The sequence below is a fragment of the Leucopleurus acutus genome (genome assembly GCF_964270905.1).
Source record: "Leucopleurus acutus genome assembly, chromosome: 4".
NCBI lineage: Eukaryota > Metazoa > Chordata > Mammalia > Artiodactyla > Delphinidae > Leucopleurus > Leucopleurus acutus.
Genome location: NC_139146.1, coordinates 85603674 through 85626745, shown reverse-complemented (window position 1 = coordinate 85626745; position 23072 = coordinate 85603674). Strand labels below are relative to the sequence as shown.

General features: G+C 34.6%; 1 protein-coding gene and 2 pseudogenes across 3 annotated transcripts in view; all 3 read left to right on the top strand.

Moving 5' to 3' along the window:
* CENPC (centromere protein C) overlaps positions 1–4060 on the top strand; it is a 91473-nt gene extending 87413 nt beyond the window's left edge. The window contains exons 18-19 of the mRNA XM_082838366.1: positions 2656–2746; positions 3921–4060. Of these exons, the coding sequence (XP_082694492.1) occupies positions 2656–2746; positions 3921–3991 (162 nt within the window). The 3' untranslated portion in view covers positions 3992–4060. The remainder of the gene's footprint in view (positions 1–2655; positions 2747–3920) is intronic.
* Positions 4061–4635: 575 nt separating this feature from the next.
* LOC309961558 (large ribosomal subunit protein uL1-like) lies at positions 4636–5535 on the top strand (annotated as a pseudogene). Its single transcript has one exon. The product of its transcript is annotated as a large ribosomal subunit protein uL1-like (transcript).
* A 3709-nt stretch (positions 5536–9244) lies between these two features.
* LOC309961400 (N-acylneuraminate-9-phosphatase-like) lies at positions 9245–9981 on the top strand (annotated as a pseudogene). Its single transcript has one exon. The product of its transcript is annotated as an N-acylneuraminate-9-phosphatase-like (transcript).
* Positions 9982–23072: the final 13091 nt, after the last annotated feature.

The following is a 23072-nucleotide window of genomic DNA, read 5'->3' as shown; positions in this document are numbered from 1 at the left end:
ACATTTATTCTGCTGTTCTCATATAAACTGTACTACTAGGTAATCAAATAATAGATATGGGGAAGTTTATCCTTTTTAGAAATAGTCCAATTAATAAATGAAGAATGAATGTTAGAATGGACTATTACCATTTTACAACACCCAATAAACTATTGGTTCTAGCATCATTGTCTACTAACATCTAAAAAGAACACAACCAGACATTATGTGTCTCCTGATGGAAGAATACAACACTGTCTATGAAGTAGTCTTGCCTTCCCCACCTTCTTTAAAAAAAAACAAAACAAAACCCACACACAACCACCTGAAGTTAAGTCCTTAGATCTAACCACCAATTTACAGGAAGTAAAGAATGGCAGACTTTTCAGATGACAACCTGGCGTTGTAATAAGCAAAATCCAGCTGTGTAAAGATTTTTAAAACAAATTTTGCTGCTTGATTTCTTTAATAAATAAGGTGCAAAGAATAAAAAAGACAACCACGTGGAATGTATAGAGATCAGATCCTCAACTGTGGCACTATTGACATTTTGGACTCAATAATTCTTTGTTGTAGGGAGGCTATCCTGTGCATTGTAAGAGGTTTAGAAGCAACCCTGGCCTCTACGCACTAGATTCCAGTAGTACCCCTCTAGTTGTGAGAATTACACATGTTCCCAGACATTGCCAATTGTCCCCTGAGGGACAATATCACCCCCAAATTGATAACCACTCAATAGATTGAGTGCTTTAAAAGCTAGATCAAGCATTGACCATATGTGACTCTTACTTGGATCCCAATTCAAACAAACCCTTAAAAGTAAGACATTGAAGAGACAACTGGAAATTTGAATATTGACTGGGCGTTTAACACTAAATATTCATTTATTTTTATGTGTGACAACAGTGTTGTCATGTTTTAAAAAAGGACTTTGGTCTTTCAGTACACATTGAAATATTTACAGATGGTTTATGATGCTGGGCATTTATTTCAAAATAATATGGAATGGGGGAATCAGACTTTGAAAAGAGCAGGGTATCAGGGTTCAATATTTATTTGTGGGAGGTCATCATTCTATTTTTGTGTATTTCAAAAGCATTCTTAGTAAGATGTTTGCAGAAATGGGGAGAGAGGTGTGCATAGAGAGCCAAACTGAATAGATAAGGAAAAAACATCTATAAATACATGCTTGACTTTCTGGGTAGTGTGTGTGTTCCTTTTTTTAGGCAAATTTTTTTGGATGTAATAAATATATTTCTTTTATTAAATTATAAAAATACCTTTAGAACCACTTTAAGAGTGTTCCATTGAGAGAGTATATTGTAGTGGCTAAGAACATGGATTCTGGAATCAAAGTACCTGAGTTCAAATTCCAGCTCTTCCCATTTACATTGTGACCTTGGAAAGTTACACTTCTCTCTGCCTCATTTTCTTCATCTGTGAAAAGCTATTAAAATAGTACTGTCTCATTGGTAGATGCATATATTAAATGAGTAAAAATGAAGTGCTTAGAACAGTGGCTGGCCTGGGGTAAGTGCTGGATAAGTGCTAGCTGCTCTCATTTTTCTGGTATTTTAGGCTCATTTTACAAAACTGGTAAGAAGAAAAGGAGAAGGCATATTTCTCTAAGGCAAAATATTCTTGATGGCTGACTCTCAGAATTTGAATCTCAGAGTTTGAAGGCCCTACATTTTGTATTTAGTTGTCAAAAAAATAGGTCATTGCCAGGTGCTATCTATATATAAAATGTAAAATTTGCTGTGTTTGAATATGGAAGCCTGTATGACTGAGCACTATATTTACCCTCTTACTTAATGTTGATGCTTGTTTAAATGTATTTTTTTTTTTTGCTTTTTGTTCTCTCTTTGATTCGTCAGTCAGATTAAGTTACATATACCAAGCACGTAACCTTTAAAGAGGTGTACATAAAACCTAGCTATTTTTCTAGTATAGCTAAGTGATATTCTTTAAAATGGTTCTGAATTTTCATAAACTGGTAAATAGTAAGGAAGAACAAAAGAAATGTTTTCCTGTACTAGTTTTCTATTACTGCTTTAACAAATTACCACAAATTTAAACAACTCTCATTTATTATCTCACAGTTACGTAGGTTAGAAATCAGGTGGGCTTGGCTGAGTACTCTGTTTAGAGTATCACTAGGCTGGAATCGAGGTGTTGTGAGATCTGTATTCCTCTCTGAAGGCTTTTAGAATGAGTGTTTCAAATTCATTCAGGTTGTTGGCAGAATTAAGTTTCACGTGGCTGTAGGGCTGAGGTTCCTGTTTCCTCACTGGCTGTTGGCTGGTGTGTCTAGAAATAGTCTATACTCCTTGGCTTATGGCTCTCTTATCTTCAGTGCTAGCAACAGTGAAAGCCCTTTTCATGCTTCAAATTTCTCTGACTTCTCCTCTGCTTCATCTGTCGTCTGCTTCCAGCAGGAAAATTGCCCACTTTCAAGTAAGGTTTATGTAATTAGATTGGGCCCATTTAGGTAATCCAGGATAATCTCACCATCTCGAGGTCTCCTTTGCCATGTGACATAAATTCTGGAGATTAGAGCATTGATATCTTTGGAGGGCCGTTATTCTGCCTACCACATTTACTTTTAAGTTTCTTTGGAGTGTATTTGTTGTGGTGTTACAATTTGAAATGAGATTTTAATTTTTAATTTTACAGATTTTTTATGTTAACTTTGGTGACCTTTTATGTACCTTACACGAAACACCTTATGTAATAACAACTGGGGATTCATTCTACGTTCCTTCAGGTAAGAATAATTAAAAACCTTTTCTTTTGTATAGTTGAATACTTACATAGTTGCTCATGAGCACCATGAAAATGGAAGCCACAGTGGTCAAAATGAAGCATGATGTGATTGATGCCAAAGAAATTTGGTGCATATTTTCTTTTAATTTTTTTTATTAGATAAGTCTATCAGTGTTTCGGTACATGAAAATTGAATGAGTTGCTAATTGCTGAATATAAAAATAGAAGATACGTTGTATCCAGAGTAGAAAGAAAATTATTCCCCTATGTTATCTCAAAGACATTATGTAGTCAAACAGTTTTTAGTTGGTTATTTTAAACATACAGAATAGTGTGCTTCATCAGCTATTGGAGCACAAGTCTTTGGAGATAGGAATTTTAATTTGTTCATTCATTCATTCATTTAACAAATGTGATTGAGAGTCTACCAAGCATTGCTCTAAGGGTGTGGGATACATAAAAAAATCCCTGCCCTCATGGAGCTTACATTCTAATGAAAGGAGACAATAATAATAACTATATTTATATAGTCCTTTGTATGTGCCAACACTGTTGTGAACACAAACAAATGAATATAACAAAACAGAATCAGACTCATAGATACAGAGAGCAAACTAGTGGTTACCAGTGGGGAGAGGGGTAGAGGGAAGGGGCAAGATAGGGGAAGAGGAATAGAGGTACAGACTACAAGGTATAAAATAAATAAGATACAAGGATGTAATGTATAGCACAGGGAATATAGAAAATATTTTATAATAACTTTAAATGGAGTATAATCTATAAAAATAATTGAATCACTGTTGTATACCTGAAACTAATATAACATTGTAAATCACATATACTTCAATTAAAAAAACTAAAAAAAACACCCCAAAACATGATTGGGTTCAGAGGGAGATTTTTTTTTTCCTATCTGCACCCTTGTCTAATTTGTTTTTGCACTCATTATCAAAATGATGTGAAATTTACATTGTTTTAAGCTTTATCTGGATCACAGATGGTCCTTGGATTTTTCAGTTCATGGAATTAAATAAGAGTTATTTGTTGTTACATGATTTTTTTAAAAAATTTGCCTCTATATACTGTAATAGGTCTTAGTGATGACTAAACATTTAATCAAAAGGGAATGATTCCTATGGAAATAATTTTTAATTTTCTTATCACTTTATTTCTAGGTAATTATTACAACATCAGAAATCTCCTGAATGAGGAAAGTGTTCTTCTTTTTACGCAGATAAAAAGTTGAAAGATGAAGCAAAGTTTAAATATGTGTGTATATATATATTTACATACATACATATAAAACACATTGTGTAGTGAGATGTTGTAATTATTTGTAATGTTTTAAAATATTCAGTGTTGTGTACTTGTTTCAATAAACATTTCAAACTTCCATATTTATCTTCTAATTTTTCCACAAATATACACATAGCCTGTAGTGATACCCATATTCATAGTACTTTAATAACATGAAAAGAACACCAAAATCACTGCTCCCAGTGATATACAGGCATACTTTGGAGAGGTTGTGGGTTTGATTCCAGACCACCACAATAAAGTGAATATTGCAATAAAGTGAGTCACGAATTTTTTGATTTCCCAGTGCGTATAAAAGTTACGTTTACACTATACTGTCATCTGTTAGGTGTGCAGTAGCTTTATGTCTAAAAATTAATGCATATAACTTCATTTAAGAAATACTTTATTGCTAAAAAATGCTAACCATCATTGATACCTTCAGTGAGTCATAATCTTTTTGCTGGTGGAGGGTCTTGCCTTGAGGTTGATGGCTGCTGACTGATCAGGGTGGAGGTTGCTGAAGGTTGGGGTGGCTGTGGCAATTTAAAAAAAGACAATAGCTTTTTTCTGGTTATTGCGGTGTGAGGCACCATGAGCAGCAAAGTCTCCCGTGCCACCCTGTACGAGGCAGTGCGGAAAGTCCTACACGGGAACCAGTGCAAGCGCCAGAAGGTTTTGGAGATGGTGGAGCTAAAGATCAGCCTGAAGAACTATGACCTCAGAAGGACAAACCCTTCTCAGCACCGTCAGGCTTAAGTCCACTCTCCGCCCCAAGTTCTCCATATGTGTTTCGGGGGACCAGCAGCATTGTGATGAGGCCAAGGCTGTGGATAATCTCCCACATGGGCATTGAGGTGTTGAAGAAACTCAACAAGAATAAGAAACTTGTCAAGAAGATGGCCAAGAAGTATGATGCCTTTTTGGCTCCAGAGTCTGTGATCAAGCAGATCCCATGAATCCTGGGCCCAGGCCTTAATAATGCTGGCAAGTTCCCTTGCTGACCCCCAATGAGAACATGGTGGCCAGAGTTGATGAGGTGAAGTCCATGATCAAGTTCCAGATGAAGGAGGTGTTGTATCTGACAGAGACTGTTGCCCACATGAAGATGACAGATGATGAGCTTGTGTACAACATCCACTTAGCTGTTAACTTCCTGGTGTCATTGCTCAAGAAAAATTGGCAGAACGTACAGGCTTTGTACATTAAGAGCACCATGGGCAAGCCCCAGCACCTATACTAAGGTACAGCTTAATAAACCATACTGCCACCATTAAAAAAAAAAAAAAAGACAATAATGATCAACTGCTGCATCTATTGACTTCCTTTCACAAATGATTTCTCTGTAGCATGCATTGCTGTTTGATAGCATTTTAAGTACAGTAGAACTTCTTTCAAAATTGGAGTCAGCCCTCAAACCCTGCTGCTGCTTTATCAACTATAAAATTCTAAATCCTTTGTCATTATTTCAACAGTCTTGTCATTTCTACAGTCATTCCAACATCTTCACCAGGTATAAATTCCATTTCAAGAAACAGCTTTCTTTGTTCATCCTTAAGAAGCAACGCCTGATCTGTTAAAGTTTTCTTAGGGTATTGTAGCAATTGTCACATACATCTTCAGACTCCACTTCTGATTCTAGTTCTCTTATTATTTCCACACATCTTAAGTTCCTCCACTGTAGTCTTGAACCACTCAAAGTCATCCATTAGGGTTGTAATCAACTTCTTCCAGACTCCTGTGTTCATGTCTATATTTTGACCTCTTCCCACAAATCATGAATGTTCTTAATGGCATCTAGAATGTTGAATCCTTTCCAGAAGGTTTTTGAATTACTTTCCTCAGATCCATTAGAGGAATCACTATCTATGGCAGCTATAGCCTCCTGAACTATATTTCTTAACTAATAGACTTGAAAGTCAAAATTACTCCTTGATCCATGGGCTTCAGAATGGATGTTGTGTTAGGAGGCATGAAAACAACATTAATCTCATTGTGCATGTCCAGTAGAGCTCTTGGGTGACCAGGTGTGTTGTCAGTGAGCTGTGGTATTTTGAAAGGAATCATTTTTTTCTGAGCAGTAGTTCTCAACAGTGGGCTTAAAATACTCAGAAAACCATGTTGTAAAGAGATGTGCTGTCATCCAGGCTTTGTTGTTCCATTTATATAGAGAGTACAAGAAAAGTAAATTTAGCATAATTCTTAAGGGCCCTAGGATTTTTGGAATGGTAAATGAGCATTGGCTTCAACTTAAAGTCACCAGCTGTCTTGCCCCCTAAAGAGAGTCAGCCTGTCCTCTGAAACTAAAGCTAGACATTGACTTCTCCTCTCTAGGTATGAGTCTTAGATGGCATTTTTCTCAACATAAGTCTCTTTTTGTCTACACTGAAAATCTGTTGGCTTAATGTAGCCACCTTCATGAATTAGCTAGATCTTCTGGATAACTTGCTGCAGCTTCTACATTAGTACTTGCTTCACCTTGCACTTTTATGTTATGGAGGCAGTTTCTTTCCTTAAACTTCATGAATCAACCTCTGCTGGCTTCAGACTTCTGCAGCTTCCTTACCTCTCTCAGCCTTCATAGAATTGAAGAGTGTTAGAGCCTTGCTCTGGTTTAGGCTTTGTCTTAAGAGGATGCTGTGGCTGGTTTGATCTTCCGTCCAGAACACTAAAACTTTTTCCATGTCAGTAAGGCTCTTTCACTTTCTTATCATTCATATGTTCACCAGAGTAGCACTTTTAATTGCCTTCAAGAATTTTTCCTTATCTTGGCTCTTGTGAGTTATGCTGTAATGAACATAGGAGTGCAGATATCTCTTCTAGGTACTGATTTCATTTCCTTTGGATATATATGCAAAAGAGGGATTACTGAATTGTATGGTAGTTCTATTTTTAATTTTTTGAGGAACTTCCATACTGTTTTCTATTAAGGCTGTACCACTTTATATTTCCACCAACAGTGTAAAAGAGTTTCCATTTCTTCACATCTTCACTAGCACTTGTTATCTTTTACCCTTTTGATACTAGCCTTTCTAACAGATTTGAGGTGATAAGCCATTGTGGTTTTGATTTGCATTTCCTTGATGATTAGTGATGATGAGCATCTTTTCATTTACCTGCTGGCCCTTTGTATGTCTTTTTTGGAAAATGATCTCAGTTATATATGAAGTCTAAAATCACATTCATAGAAGCAGAGAATAGAGCAGTGGTTACCAGGGGCGGGGGAGGGGGGTGGAGAAAATGGGGAGATGGTTGCTCAGAGGGTAGAAAGTTGTAGTTATGTAGAATGAGTAAGTTCTAGAGTTCTAATGTACAACATGATGACTATAGTTAATACTCTAGTGTATACTGGAAATTTGCTAAGAGTAGATTTCAAGTGCTTGCACCACATACAACACACACACACACGCGGAAAACTGAGGAGATGGGTATGCTAATTAGCTTGACTGTAGTAATCATTCCACTAAGTATATCAAAACATGCTGTACACCAAGCATCCCAGTCTAACTCAGAAATGATGCATGCACAGGGTGGACTTGAGAGAGCATGGCAAAAAGTGAAAGCCAAGGGGGACTTGAGAACTGGCTGCAATGTTGAATATATCTCCCATCTCACACAGAGAACAGTTAGCAGAGGGTAGAAGTCTTATAGACTCAAAGTGTGTGATGTTAACTTCTGTCCAAATCATTAGCTGACTATTAAGCTATTCAGAGACAGGCTACCCCTGGGGAGCCAGGATAAAAATTGAAATAAAGAATTTGAAAAAATGAGCAGAGACAGCCAATAGCTCTACATCACAGGCCAATAGATTCCACAGTTTGAGTATGGGCAAGATAATAAAATAAAAAACACTCCTTAGATGTAAAACACAGTCTAGAGTTGCTATAATAAATTACCTAAAATGTCCAGTTTTCAGCCAAAAATTATTAGACATGCAAAGAAATAGAAGAGTGTGAAATGTACTAAGGAAAAAATCAGCAGCTAATGGAAACTGAGTCTGTATGGGCCTAGATGTTAGATTAGCAAAGACCAGCCAGGAATTAATAGACAAGCTCAAAGAATTAAAGGTAAAAATGTTAAAAATGAGTCAACAGAAAAAATATATATATATATAATCTATAGAGAAATATAGACTATAAAAAATAACCAAATTTGAATTCTAGAGTTAAAAAGTGTGACTGAATTAAAAATAAAAATTATTATATGGACTCAACAGCAAATTTGAGGTAGCAGAGATCATTTATTTGAAGATATATCAATAGAAAGTATACAAAGAATTTTAAAAGATTGAAAAAATGAGCAGAAGAACCCTAAAGACCTGTGATACAATGACAAGCATTCCAACATGTATAAAGGGAGTTGGCAAAGGAGAGGAGAGAAAGAGAAGAGGAGACAAAATTTTTGAACAATACCTCCAAACTTCTGAAAGTTGATTAAAAACATTAACATTTAGATGCAAATAGCTCACCAAATCACTAGTAGGGTAAGTAAAAAGAGCACCATAACTAGAAACAACATAGTCAAAATGATAAAAGACAACTCGTCAAAGGAGCCAGAGAAAATGACTCATCACATAGAAGGGAACAATAATATGTTTTAACAATGGACTTCTTATCAGAAATGGTGGAGGATAGAAGATAACAGAATGACACAAAGTGCTGGAACAAAAGAAACTAAACCCAGAATTGTATATCAAGTGGAACATTCATTCAGAAATGAAGTTAAAATGAAAATATTCTCAGGTATAAAAAAAATTGAAAGAATTTGTTGCTAATAGACCTAACCTGTAAGAAACACTGAAGTTTTTAAGGCTGAAAAGAAACACACCCGATGATAAGTTAGATACACAGGGCGGAATGAAGAGTACCAAAGGTATTAAATATAAAAGATTGGTTATATGTTTTCTCTTAATTGAAAAGATAATTCAAAGCAATAATTGTAACACCAACTTGGGATATATAAATACACAGTCAAATATATGCATATTATAATCTACACAACGATAGCACAGATTAAAAGGGGAAAAGAAATGAAGCTACATAGATGCAAAGTTGCTATATTTTTACCAAAATGAAGTTAGCGGTGACCTGACAGAGACTAGGATAAATTTAACATGAATATAGAAATATCTACAGCAGCCATTAAAGTAATAACTCAAAAGATACAAATTCAGGAGTTGGTGCGCCATGCAGGCAACAGTGGCATGGGGCTGAGCCAGGTGTGAGCTGTCTTCTTCGACCTGGACAGCATACTCATCAACATGCCCAGGGTGAGTTGGAAGGGCATGTTGGAGGTGATAAAGCTCTTACAATCAAAATACCATTTCAAAGAAGAGGCTGAAGTCATCTGTGACAAAGTTCAAATTAAACTCAGCAAGGAATGTTTTCATCCTTCTAATACATGCATTACTGACCTCAGGACTTTACACTGGGTGGAAGCAATCCAGGAAACCAAAGGTGGTGCAGCCAATAGGAAACTGACTGAAGGATGTTATTTGCTGTGGAAATCTACATATTTACAGCATATGACACTAGCAGATGTCAAAGCCATGTTTACTGAATTTCAAAAGGATGTCTGCCTACTTTTATTAACAAATGGAGACAGACCCAGAGGGAGATCGAGGCTTGTGCCTGTCTGTCCTATTTTGATGCTAATGTTGTAGATGGAGAGCAGAAAGTGGAGAAACCAGCACCTTCCATATTTTATTACTCCTGTGATCTCCTCGGAGTAGAGCCTGGGGACTGTGTGATGGTTGGTGACACACTAGAAACCGATATTCAAGAAGGCCTCAATGCAGGGCTGAAGGCAACAGTCTGGAAAGATAAAAATGGAATGGAGCCATTGAAGTCATCCCCCATGCCACATTATATAGTTTCTTCTGTGCTAGAGTTACCTGCTCTCTTACAAAGTGTAGACTACAAAGTCAGTGTGTCAGCTTAAAGCACAGAAAGGGTTACGCTTATGAATTTTAGGGTCAAATTACAGGGTTTGAACTAAGAAAAGTTAAGGCATTCTGTATACTATGACCCAGTTCTAAGAATAATTATACTTGTCGTGTAATGACCAACCAACCATTGACCGGTATTTATATCTGAAAATCCAGTGTACATTAATACAAGTTGCTTTTAGTAGTGTAATCCAGAAAACTTGAAGTATATTTGTTAATCTGTGGCTTGCAATTTTTTTTAAAAAGTTATGTTATTAATCTTTTAGCATCTTGGATCTGTGAAGATACTAAGGAGGATAACATATATGGATGCACAAATGTAGATTTTATGTTTTGGCTTAAAAAGATATTTTTTAAAAATAGGTATTCTAAAATATGTATAATAGAGATTTATTAGAGCAGTTGGACCTGGTTAATATGAAGTACCAAGTCACATGCAAATCAAAGCATATTTCATAGTGAAATTATTTTTGTATTTTCTGTTTTTAAAACATGTACCATATTTTTGCCTACTTGAATGTATACTTATGAATTTAATTTTTCTGCATTACCTTTGGGGTAGTGTAATTTTCCTATGGTGTGTACATGACCAATAAATTCCTCCAGTAAAAATCAGCATATGGTGCTCCTTTTCCATTACATTTTCCCATTTTTCCAGAGTGAGCTTATAGGTTCCTGTTAGTCTTTACCTTTTATGGAAGTACTGTTACTATCTTTTCCCAGGTACACAAGCGGTTTGAGGGACTAGTCTGTCTTGCTGTGGATGAGTACAAGCCACATGGCACCAGAAGTCATTTTCCTTCTGTGGCCACATCAGAGGGGAATTGCCTTGGTGAGGCCTAATCATGCTGCACCCCATCTGTTGCCTACTGACTGAATAGTTTCACCCATATGATGAAAATCAATAGAAAATTAGGTTTTGCTATGAACCATTTCCAGAGTGCCTTTTAATACTTGACTGGCTCTTTTTGGTGTTACCATCTGCCTTAAATCTGTTTTTCAAATTTTGGGAACTATGTGATTGTTTCACAAATTTCTATATCCATTTCAGGGTTTGCTTTGAACTTACTAATTAATGACTCCATAGTGAGGCATCTTGCAACTAGAAAAATTTCTCAAGAACATTAGCTAGAAAGTCTCATGATATCACCAACCAAACTTAGAGTACTATGGTTAATTAAAGAAAAAAGAAATAATGTTTGGATTGTTTTTTGGTAGGGTTTTTGTTTTTTTTAACTGTTGTATGGGAAACTACTAATGTAAAATGTTAGATTGTTGAGAAAGCTATGGTTCCTTCAAGTATCCTACCAAGAACAGGATTCTCTGCCATTGTGCATATGCCTGTTGTGCTTACTTCTCATTCTTAATTTTTAAAAATGTGATTGTGCCTTTGACTGTCTAGGGTGTTGTCGCTCTGAAGCTGAATGTGTGTAAACAGGGAATGTTTGTGTATAGCTCTACTAGGTGCAGTGCCCATGTGATCTCAATTATATTGTAGCTGTTTTTAAAATTGTTAAGTCAGAGAATCTTGCAGAAAAATAGTTTTGTGCATGATTTCTCTAGTGGACTGATGTGTGATGCTGAGGGCTTGTCCTTTCAGCTCTCCCACAGGACAGGTCTAGGCATGGCATATTCATTATGCTCCCTGAGAAGGTTCATTGCTCCAAGATAATAGGAGCAGATCTCAACACAAGAACACCTAGGATGTTAAGTGAGCAGTTCTTCAGCAAAAGTGATCTGGGGAGGAATGAAAGAATTGAGTTTCCTTGTCTTCAGTTTGTATTCTAGACAGTGCAGTAATGCAATATTACATTCCATTTGCACCGTTTCTTAGTGAAGAACTTTGTGGTTTTCTGCCTTCTGAGTGGGTTGTCACAGAAGATATTAAGAAACCTTGGAATAGACCTACTATTAATTTTTTTTAGAATAATATTTCTTAAAATTAAAAAAAAATGATGTAACAGGAAAAAAAAGATACAAATTCAGAATATTTAAAATGGTACACTAAAAAGATTGTCTAACCCAAAATAAGGCAGGGAAGAATAAAGGAATAACAACAAAACCCCATGAGACATATAGAAAAGAAAAAGGAAAATGGGAGATATGAATCCAATCTTACCAATATTTACATTAAATGTGACTGGATTAAACACTCCAGTCAAAAGGCAATGATTGTTAGACTGGATTTTTAAAATTCAAGATCCAAGTATGTATAATAGCCATTTTTAATTCAAAGACACAATAGGTTGAATGTAACATGACAGAAAAAGATCTACTGGTGTACCATGTTTTATTGCACTTCACTTTACTGTGCTTTGCATGTTACATTTTTTTACAAATTGAAGGTTCGTGACAACCTTTTGTTGCATAAGTCTATCAGCATTATTTTCCCAACAGGTTTGTTTTTAAACTAAGGTATGTACATTTTTAAAAAACATAATGCTATTTATTGCACACTTAATATACTATAGCATGGTGAAAACATGACTTTTATATGCACTGGGAAACCAAAAATTTCATGTGACTTACATTCTCGCTTTATTGTAAATTTGCTTCATTGTGGTGGTCTGGAACTGAACCTACCATATCTCTGACGTATGCCTGTACCAGACAAACAGTAAATAAAAGACAGCTTAAGTGGCTATAGTAATATCAGAGAAATAGACATTAATATGAAAATATTACAAAGTGATATTTCATAATGATAAAAGGGTCAATACAGCAATAAAATATAACAACAGTAAATGAATATGAACCTAACAATACAGTCTCAAAATACATGAAGTCAAAATTGGCAGATTTAAAAAAGAAATAGATATTCAACAGAATGAGTTATCAATATTTCTATCAATAATAGAAAGAAAAACTACACAGAAAATCAGTAAGAATATAGAAGACTTAAACAATACAGTCAATCAGCTCTTTCTAATAGATATAGAATATTCTACCCAACAACAGACAACATATTTGTTTCTAATACACATACAGAATATTCTACCCAACAACAGACAACATATTTGTTTCTAATACACATGGAACATTCTCCAAGATCATACTGTGGATTATCAAACAATCTAGATAAATGTTAAAGTATTGAAGTGTACAAAGTGTCCACATCGGGGGATGACAAATAACACCTACAGGCTGAATCCAGCTCACTGCATTTTGTATATAAAGTTTTACTGAAACATAACTACACTTATTCATTTACCTATTGTCTATGGCTGCTTTCATGTTTCAACAGCAGAACTGAGAAATTGCAATAGAAACCACATGGCTGTCAAAGGCTAAAATTGTGGAAAAACTTAGCAAATCTCTGAATTAGTAATCAACACAGAGAAACAAATTTGGGGAACTCTCAAATAGTTGGAGTTTATGAGACACTTCAAAATAACCAATGGGTTATTTAAGACATTAAAAAATCGCTTAAATTAGGCAAAAACAAAAATGGCTTATTAAGGTGCAGCTTTAAATGGTTGAATTAGAAAGGAAGAAATTTTACAATAATCTAAGCATCCAGCTTAAGAAACTAGATAAAGAAGAGCAAATAACACCAAAGTATGCAGAACAGAGTAAATTATAAAGACCAGATCAAAAATCAGTGAAATATTAGAAACAAAAAGACAATAGAGAAAAATAAGTGAAACCAAAAGTTAATCATTTTGAAAGAACAACAAAACTGATAAAAGCTTAGCAAGAATGAACAAGAAAAATTATTATATAGCATAATTTGTGCTCCAGATACTGTACTAAACATTTTTGTATTAACTTAAGCATGTTTTATGTCAAATCTCAAGAAAATTGTTGGAGAAAATATTATAAACTTTATGCAAATCAAGTTGAACATTTAGATATAGGCAAATTCAAAACTAAATTTATCAAAACTAAAGAGATAAGAAATCTGAATACTGTGATACTTATTAAAGAAGTTAAAACCGTAATTAAAAATCTTCCCATTAAAGCAAACTCCAGGCCTGGATGATGTTACTGGTATGTCTTTCTACCATTTGAGAAGGAAGTACTATCAATCTTTTATAAACTCTTCCAGAGATTACCAGAAGAATGGATAGTTTTGAACTCATTTTATAAGGCCTGTATACCTTGATACCACCACTTGACAATGTTGTAATAAAAAAAGAAAACCACAGATAAATATTCCCTCAGGGACCTAGATACACAAAAAATCCTTAAAATATCAAGAGATTGAATACAGCAATATATATAATAGAATAGTACATCATGACAAAGTGGGCTTTATTCCAGAAATGCAAGGGAGATCAAAATTTGAAAAAAATGTACTTCACCAAGTGGTGAATTATAAGTGAGAAAACCATATGATCATTTTAATAGACACAGATAAATAGATTCTTGATTTTAAAAAGAGAACTCAGCAAACTAGAAATTTAAAGAACTTCCTCAGTCTAATAAAGGAATTTTTTTTAAAGTTTACAGCCAACATTGTACTTTAAGGTGAAATGAATGCCATTAACGTTGGCCACAAAGCAGGATGGCTATTCTTACTGTTTCTATTCAATACTTTGCTGGATGTCCTAGCCAGTACAGTAAGTCAAGAAAAAGAAATATAAAGCATAAAGATTGAAAGGAAAAGTCGAAATGTCTGTATTCACAGGTGTGATGGTATATATAGAATACATCCATAGAAAATCTTAAGCAATCTTAAAAAAAAGTGATAACTAGTGAATTTAGCAAGGTCATAGAATAAAAGTTAAATATATAAAAATCACTTGTACTTCTAGATATCAGCAAAAAAAAACCTTGAAAAATGAAATTAGAGAAATAATATAATTTACGATAGCATCAAAAAACATGCAGTGCTTACCAATAAATTTAACAAAAGATGAACAACATCTCTATTTTGAAATTATAAAATAAGACCAAGAGAAATATAAGACCTAAATAAATGAAGAGATATATCATGTTCACTGAAGTGTACATAATGCTGGTTTAGATGAGAATTCTTCCTAAACTGACCTAAAGATCAATGCAATCCCAATCAACATCCCAGCAGGCTATTTATATAGTAGATATTGAGAAGCTAATTCTAAAATTTTTATGCAAATTCAAAGAACCTACAATACAATTGGCAAAACAGTCTTGAAAATCTTGAACAAAATTAGAAGACTCACAGAGTCTTTTTAATAAAGACAACTGGATGTCCATATAGGATAAAAATTGATCTTGACCCCAACCTGACACTATACAAAAGAAACTAATTCGAGATGGATCATATAACATAAAATAAAAGAGCTAAACATAACATAAAATAAAGCTTATCTTCATAAACAGATATTTCAAACCTACTTGGAATGGCTAAAATTAAAGACTGATAACACCAAATGTCAACAAGGGTGTGAAGCAAATGCAATTCACATAATTTGCTGGTGGGAGTGTAAAATGATAAAATGACTTTGGAAAAGTGTTTGGCAGTTTATCATAACATTAACCATGTACTTTAACCTAGTGATTCCATCATTGGTATCAACCCAAGAGAAATAAAAGCATATGTCCATTTATAAACTTGACAAGAGTATTCATAGCAGCTATTCATAATAGCTCAAAACAGAAAACAACCCAAATGTCCATCCAGAGGAAAATAAAGTGATATATTCATATGGAATACCACTCAACAATAAAACATGAATGAACAACTGATAGACATACCATGGTGCATGAATATTAGCCATTGTGCTGAGTGAAAGATTTTATGAGTCCATATGTATAAAGTTCTAGAACAAATAAAACCTATCTACAGCGATAAATAGAATAGTGGCCCAAGGGATGGAAGTGGGGTTGATAGGAAAAGACTTGAACAGAATAGGAGTGACAAAAATTCTGTGGGTTACTTAGGTGTAAGATGTACTTGTCCAAAACTCATTGAACTGTACTTATGCATTTGACTGTAAATTATATCAATAAAATAAATGCTTCACTTAAAAAAATATCAAGCCATTGCAGATGACTGAGCAAAATTCTGGCCAGTCTAAGTAAAGATGGAAATACATCCAGTCATATAACTCTTAACTTGGGAAAGTAAGTATACCAGTTTCTCTAATGATTAAAAAATTTATTCATATACCAAGCTCTATAACTTCTTTTGGAGACATTGAGGAATATAGTGGAAAATGGCCTAGGAAGTTTCACATGAAAAGTAATACATTTGCATTGATTTTTAAAATAAGAGCAAAATTTAAAGCACACTGTTGAATTATAATTCTGACAAATGGAATGAAAATTTTCTGGTTCATATGAGGATATTTAAAATAACTTCAGGAATAGCTGCCAGCAGTTCGTTTCTGATATTTAACTATTTTCTCCCCTAAAACTCTTTAGTGTTCTACATATTTTTAGTACATCTGGTAACATTAAGAAGAAAGCCTTAGTTATTCTCTAATGATCTTTCACACTGACTCTCCTTTTAAGAATGATGGGTTCTAAGCAGAAGCATTACTGTGAAACCTACAGGTTTCAGAGAGGGCATGGCCCTGCCTACACGTTGACTTCAGACTGTTAGCCTCCAGAATTGTGAGACAATACATTTTTCTTGTTTTAAGCCACTTAGTTTGTACTATTTTGTTACCATAGCCCAAGGAAAGTAATATAGATGTACCTTTTACCGTAGTTCTCTGTTGAATTATTTTGATTAATGACTCTAATATTTAGAAAAGATTTTTTAATGAATGGACATATTAATCAGATCTCTTCTGACAAAGAGATGTCCTATACAGTATATACAATAGAATATTACTCAGTCTTTAAAAAGAAGATGCTGCCATTTGTGATAATATAGGTGAACCTGGACTATGTTATGCTAAGTAAAATAAGCCAGGCACAGAAAGGCCTCACAGAACTTTGCTCTGCACATTTGCAGCCAGTTACTCATCCAAACTCTGGGTCTGTGATGGCTAATACAATAGCCAGAAACCACATGCTGTAGACATTTAAATTTAAACAAAATAAAATATTTAGTTCCTTAGTTGCACTTGCCACATTACAGTGGCTCAATAGCCACACAGTGCTGGTGGCTACCATAGTGGACAGCACAGATATATGTATTTCCATCATTGCAGAAAGTTCTATTGCACAGCATTGCTCTTGGGTACCCCATGCATATTTCTGGAGCTCTGTTTTCAATACGGGTTTCTCTTCTCTGATATCCTGCTCCACAATTCCAGCTGTCTCAACAGCCCCAAATTATAATCTGTTTTTTCTACCCAGCGAGACTCCTGCTCTGTTTGAACTCTATCCTGTATCCAGTTTTGAAAAGCACATAAAACTACGTGACTTTGGAGCTAACCTTATGCCTTTCAAGAATCACAGCCCTGCACTATTCTCCAAGGCCCGCACATAGTTACTTTTTATATTTCGCTAGTTTATAGTTGGTGAGGGAGAGCAAATTCAATAGACATCCATCATGGCAATCACCACAAAAGTTTCATGATGCTTGTAATAGTTCATTTTAATTGTCAAGTAGTATTCCAAGTTTTATCCATTTACTTGATGAATGGATGTACCTTTCATCCAGTTTCCCTCAATGGTTACATATTATGTAACTATAGTACAATGCCCAAAATAGGAAATTTGCCTGGGTATAATGTGTATGTGTGTGGTTGCATGTCATTTTATCATGTGTAAATTTGTGTAAGCACCACTGCAGTCAAGATATAGAACTATCACCACAAAGCTTTCCTGCATGCTGCCTCTTTATAATCACATAGATTCCCCTTCCCTTCACTCCCCTAATCTTAACCTCCTGCACTACTTTATTCTCCATCTCTACAATTTTGTCACTTAGAGACCGTTATATCAATGGAATCATATAGTATATGACCTTTGGCTTTTTCTTACTTAGCATAATGCCCTTGAAATCCATTCAAGTTGTGTATATCATTAGCTTATTTCTTTTTATTGCTTAGTAGTATTCCTTGGTATGGATGTACCACAAATAAAGATAATATGAACATTGTGTATAGGTTGTTCTGTAAATGTAGGTTTTCATTTCTTTGGGGTAAATGCACAGAAATACATATGGTATTTCTACCACGTCAATCTGCTAAACTGTTTTCTAGATTGGTTTACTGTTTTACATTCTCACAATCAACATATGAAATATCCATTTCTTCGCATCCTTACCAGCATTTGCTATTGTCAGTTTTTTTTCAGTTCTTCTAATAGATAAGTGGGGATATCTCATCATAATCTTTATTTGCATTTCACTAGTGATGTTGAAAATCTTTTCATATGTTATTTGCCACCCATGTATCCTTTTCAGTGAAATGTCTCTTCTTGTCTTTTGACCATTTTCTATTTGGATTTTTTTAAATGTTGAATTTTGATTATTTAAAAAATATATCCACCTAAAACTAATACAATATTGTATGTCAATTATATCTCAATAAAACTGGAAAAGAATAAAAAATTTATTTTGGATATGAATCATTTTTGGATATATGGTTTGCAAATATTTTCTCCTAGTCTCTGGCATGCTTTTTCATCATCTAACAGGGTCTTTTGAAGAGCACGGTTTTAATCTTGATAAAGTCTGATTTATGGATTTTTTTCTTTATAGATCATGCTTTCAGTGTCAAGCAAACTATTTTATTTTTTAAGGTATACAACATGATAATTTAATATAAGCATACATTGTGAAATGATTACCACAATTAAGTTAATTAACACATCCATTACCTCACACAGTTAATATTTTGTGTGTATGTGGTGAGAACACTTAAGATCTACTCTCTTAGCAAATTTCAAGTATACAATACCATATTATTAGCTATAATCACCATGCTATACATTAGATCCCCAGAATTTACTCATCTTATTACTGACAGTTTGTAACACTTTGACCATCATCTCCCTCTTTACCCCACCCCCAGCTCCTGGCAACCACCATTCTATAGTTCTATGAATTTAACTTTTTTTTTTTTAAAGATTCAACATGTAACTGAGATCATACAGTATTTGTCTTTCTGTGTCTGGTTTATTTCTCTTAGCATAATGTCCCCAAGGTTCATTCATGTTGTTGCAGATAGCAGGATTTTATTCTTTTTTATGGCTGAATAATATTCATATATATATATATATATATATACATATATATATACACACACACACATATATATATTTATTTCTCAATTTATAATTTTTTTGTCCATTAATCCAGCAAGGATCCTTAGGTTCTTATCCTGGTTATTGGGAAATATGCTGCAAAGACCATCGGAATGCAGATTTCACCTTGAGATCCTGATTTCATTTCCTTTGGATATATACTCAGAAGAGGGATTGCTGGATCATATGGTAATTCTATTTTTAATTATTTGAACGCTCCATTCTGTTTTCCATAAAGGCAGTACCTCTTCGCATTCCTGCCAACAGTGCACAAGGATTGCCTTTTCTCCACACCCTTGCCAACACTTGTTACCTTTTATCATTTTGATAATAGCTCTCCTAACAGATGTGAGGTAATAACTCATTGTGGTTTTGATTTGCATTTCCCAGATGATTAGTGATGTTGAAAACATTTTCATATATCTGTTGGCCATTTGTATGTCCTCTTTGGAAAGATGTCCATTGTGGTGCTTTGCCCATTTTTTAATTGGGTTATTTTTTAATTTAAATTTTCTTTTCTTTTTGTTTTGCTATTGAATTGTATGAGTGCTTTATATATTTTGGACATAAATCTCTTTTCAAGTATAAGATTTATTTTTTCCCTTTCCATAGGTTACCTTTTTATTTTGTTGAATTTTTCCTCTATGGTACAGAAGCTTTTTAGGTTGGTGTAATCACGCTTAATTATTTTTGCTTTTTTCCTGTGCTTTTGCTGTCAAATCCAAAAAAATCATTACTAAAACCAATGTCAAGGAGCTTTTCCCCTATGTTTCTTCTAAAAGTTTAGAGTTTCAGGTCTTACACTTAAGTCTTTAATTCATTTTGAATTAATGTTTGTGTGTGATGTAAGATAAGGTTCCAACTTCATTCTTCTGCATATGGATATCCAGCTTTCCCAACACCCTTTATTGGACAGACTACTTTTTTCCCATTGTGCATTTTTGGGGTCCTTGTTAAAGATTAGTTTAGTGTATATGCATGGCTCTCTATTATGTTGTATTGGATTATGTGTCTATTTTATGCCAATACCATACTCTTTTGATTAGTATAGCTTTGTAAGACAGTTTAAAATCAGGAAGTATGATGCCTCCAGATTTGATCATCTTTTTCCAGATTGTTTTGGGTACTTGGGGACTTTTGTGGTTTCATATGAATTTTAGCGTTTTTTCTATTTCTGTGAAAAATGCCATTGAAATTTTGAGAGGGATTTCATTGTATCTGTCGATAGCTTCAGGTAGTATGGACATCTTAACAATATTAATTCCTCCAATCCATGAACAAGGGATATCTTTCCATTTATTTGTGTCTTCCTCAATTTCTTTAGTCCTGTGGCTGAGAAAGGCTGAAGCTGAGTTACAGGGCTGTTTCAGGATTTTCAGTTGAACCAGTGTTGGAGGACCTGCCTTGGGGCATTGATACTCTTGTCTCCCACTTGGTTCCTAGGCAGGACCATGGCTAAGAGGCGCTGGAGCCTGGTCACTGACTGTTTCAGTGTCCACTTGCTTCAGGGTCCACAGCCGGGACCAAGATTGGTGGGCCTCTTATCGTGGGCATGGGTTGGTGTCAGGAACAAGTCCAAACAGGGCTGTAGCTGGGTCTGCAGGGGGCAGGGCAGTTTTGCCTGTAGCCAGGACCATGGTGAGCAAGTCTACCACCTGGACCTGGGTGTGACTTTGCAGGACATCCGTCTTTGGTCTTGGATTCCATTGGGGTTTCATAGTCTCCTACCCAGATCTCAAAGCTCCCACAAAGCCACTTATTTTTTCCTATGGATGGCTGCCAAAATATTGTTGCTGAGAGAGACTATGAATGGGGACTTCCTATTTTATCACACTGTATGCTAATGTCACTCCTCACACAAACTCTTGACCAATCCTTAGCTCCGAAAGATTTTCTCCTATGTTATCTTCTAAAAGTTTTATAGTTTTACATTTTATGTTTAAGGTTTAGGTCAAAATTCATTTTTTTGACTGTAGATATCCAGTTGCTCCAGCACCATTTTTGAAAGGGATATCTTTCTTCCATTGGATTGCTTTTGCACCTGTGTCAAAGATCAGCTCAGCATATTTGTATGGATCTGGGTTCTGTATTCTGTGTCATTGATCCATTATATCTACCCCTCTGTTAATACCACATGGTCTTTGTTAATATATCTACATAATAAGTCTTGAAATCAGATAGAGTGGCTCTTCCTATTTTGTTCTTCTTTCTCAGAATGATTTTATCTATTCTAGTTCCTTTGCCTTTTCATATATGTATTTGGAATAAAATTGTCTATATCAACAAATAATTTTTCTGAGATTTTGATACGAATTGTATTAAACCTTACATCGTTTTGGGGAAATATGACATCTTTACTATGTTGAGTCTTTCAATCCATGAACACTGTATCTCCATCTATTTAGATGTTTTTTATTTATTTCATTAGCATTGTGTATGTTCAGCATACAAGTCATGTACATGTGTTAGATTTTCATGTAAGCATTTCATTTTTTTGAGCAACTGGTAATGATGTTATTTTTTACATGTGTTCTGTTCTTTATTTCTTCAACATTTAGCTTTTTCTTCTCTTTAAGAGAATTTTACATTAGTAAAAGTATCACCTCTCTGATGTTAGAGTATGTTCTAGCAATTCTTACTCATAATTTTTATGATATGAACCAAATTAATGAAAATAAATCGCTTCAAGAAATTCCAGGATTGTAAATTGAAACTGCTGAGTAGGAGTAAATGAAGTAGTCTAGAAACAACTTTATTGAAGAAAATCAGAAACTTTATAACAAGGACAGTATAGGTAGACTTTTTCTGTAAAGGGTCAGATGGTAAATATTTTAGGCTTTGTGGGGCACACACAGTCTCTGTCACTTCTCCTCCCCTCCCCCAGCCTCTCTCCATCCCTCCTCCTTCCTTCTAAAGAGATAATGTACAGTATGGTGACTATAGTTAACAATACTGTATTGTATACTGGAAATTTGCTAAGCGGGTAGATTTTAAGTGTTCTCACAAAAAAGATAATGGTAACTATATGAGATGATAGATATGTTTATTAGTTAATTACAGAGATCATTTCACAATGTATTAAGTCTATCAAAACATCAAGTTGTATATTTTAAATGTATACAATTTTTATTTGTCAATTATACCTCAGTAAATCTGAAAAAAACTGTATAAGACCGAAAGCCCCATTTCCATAACAAATATTTTGTTTTGCTCCTTTAATACCTTGAAACAAAATTTATAATATAGTCTATAATATACATAATTTTAAAATGCAGTACCTTAACTATAACATAAAGTAGAAAGAAAAGGAAAGAAATATTAGAAAAGAATTCTGATTCTTGATTTTAACTTTTTTTTTTTCTTCTATTTTTATTGGATCAGTCTGTGAAAGACATTACCACCAGTGCTTTACTTGAGAGGACATTATGCTAGTTTTAGACATAAGATAGTAATAGTTCCTTGGTGTTAACAGCTATCATGGATGTGTGTGAATGAGCCATCTCTTCTGAATATTAAACTTAGTTGAACCTTGACCAACCTATGTTGATATGGGTACTAATGTTGGAAATGGGACCTCATGAGTAAGTGTTTTAAAGTCTGTGTTCTGCAAACAAATAAATTTGTCAGCTGCTGCTTAGAAAACATCCATTGTTCATTTATTTTATCACTGTAGGAAAAGGAGGAATCCAAATAGCTTGCCTATGGCTGGATGCATCATTAATTTTCCTGAGAACTAATTTGTTAAGCAGCACAGGTTATGTCAACTGAGATTATCTAGGTCTTCTTTTCCCCTTTAATTCAGAAAGGAAACAAGGTGAAAGTGCTATACTGTCAACTGAAAATAGAATTTTTAGAGGAAAGGCACATACTTAGAGGCACCCAGAGCTGACAACTTATATCTCTGCAAATGCCTTTCTGGCAGGGATGGGCTGTGGAACACTGGCACACAATC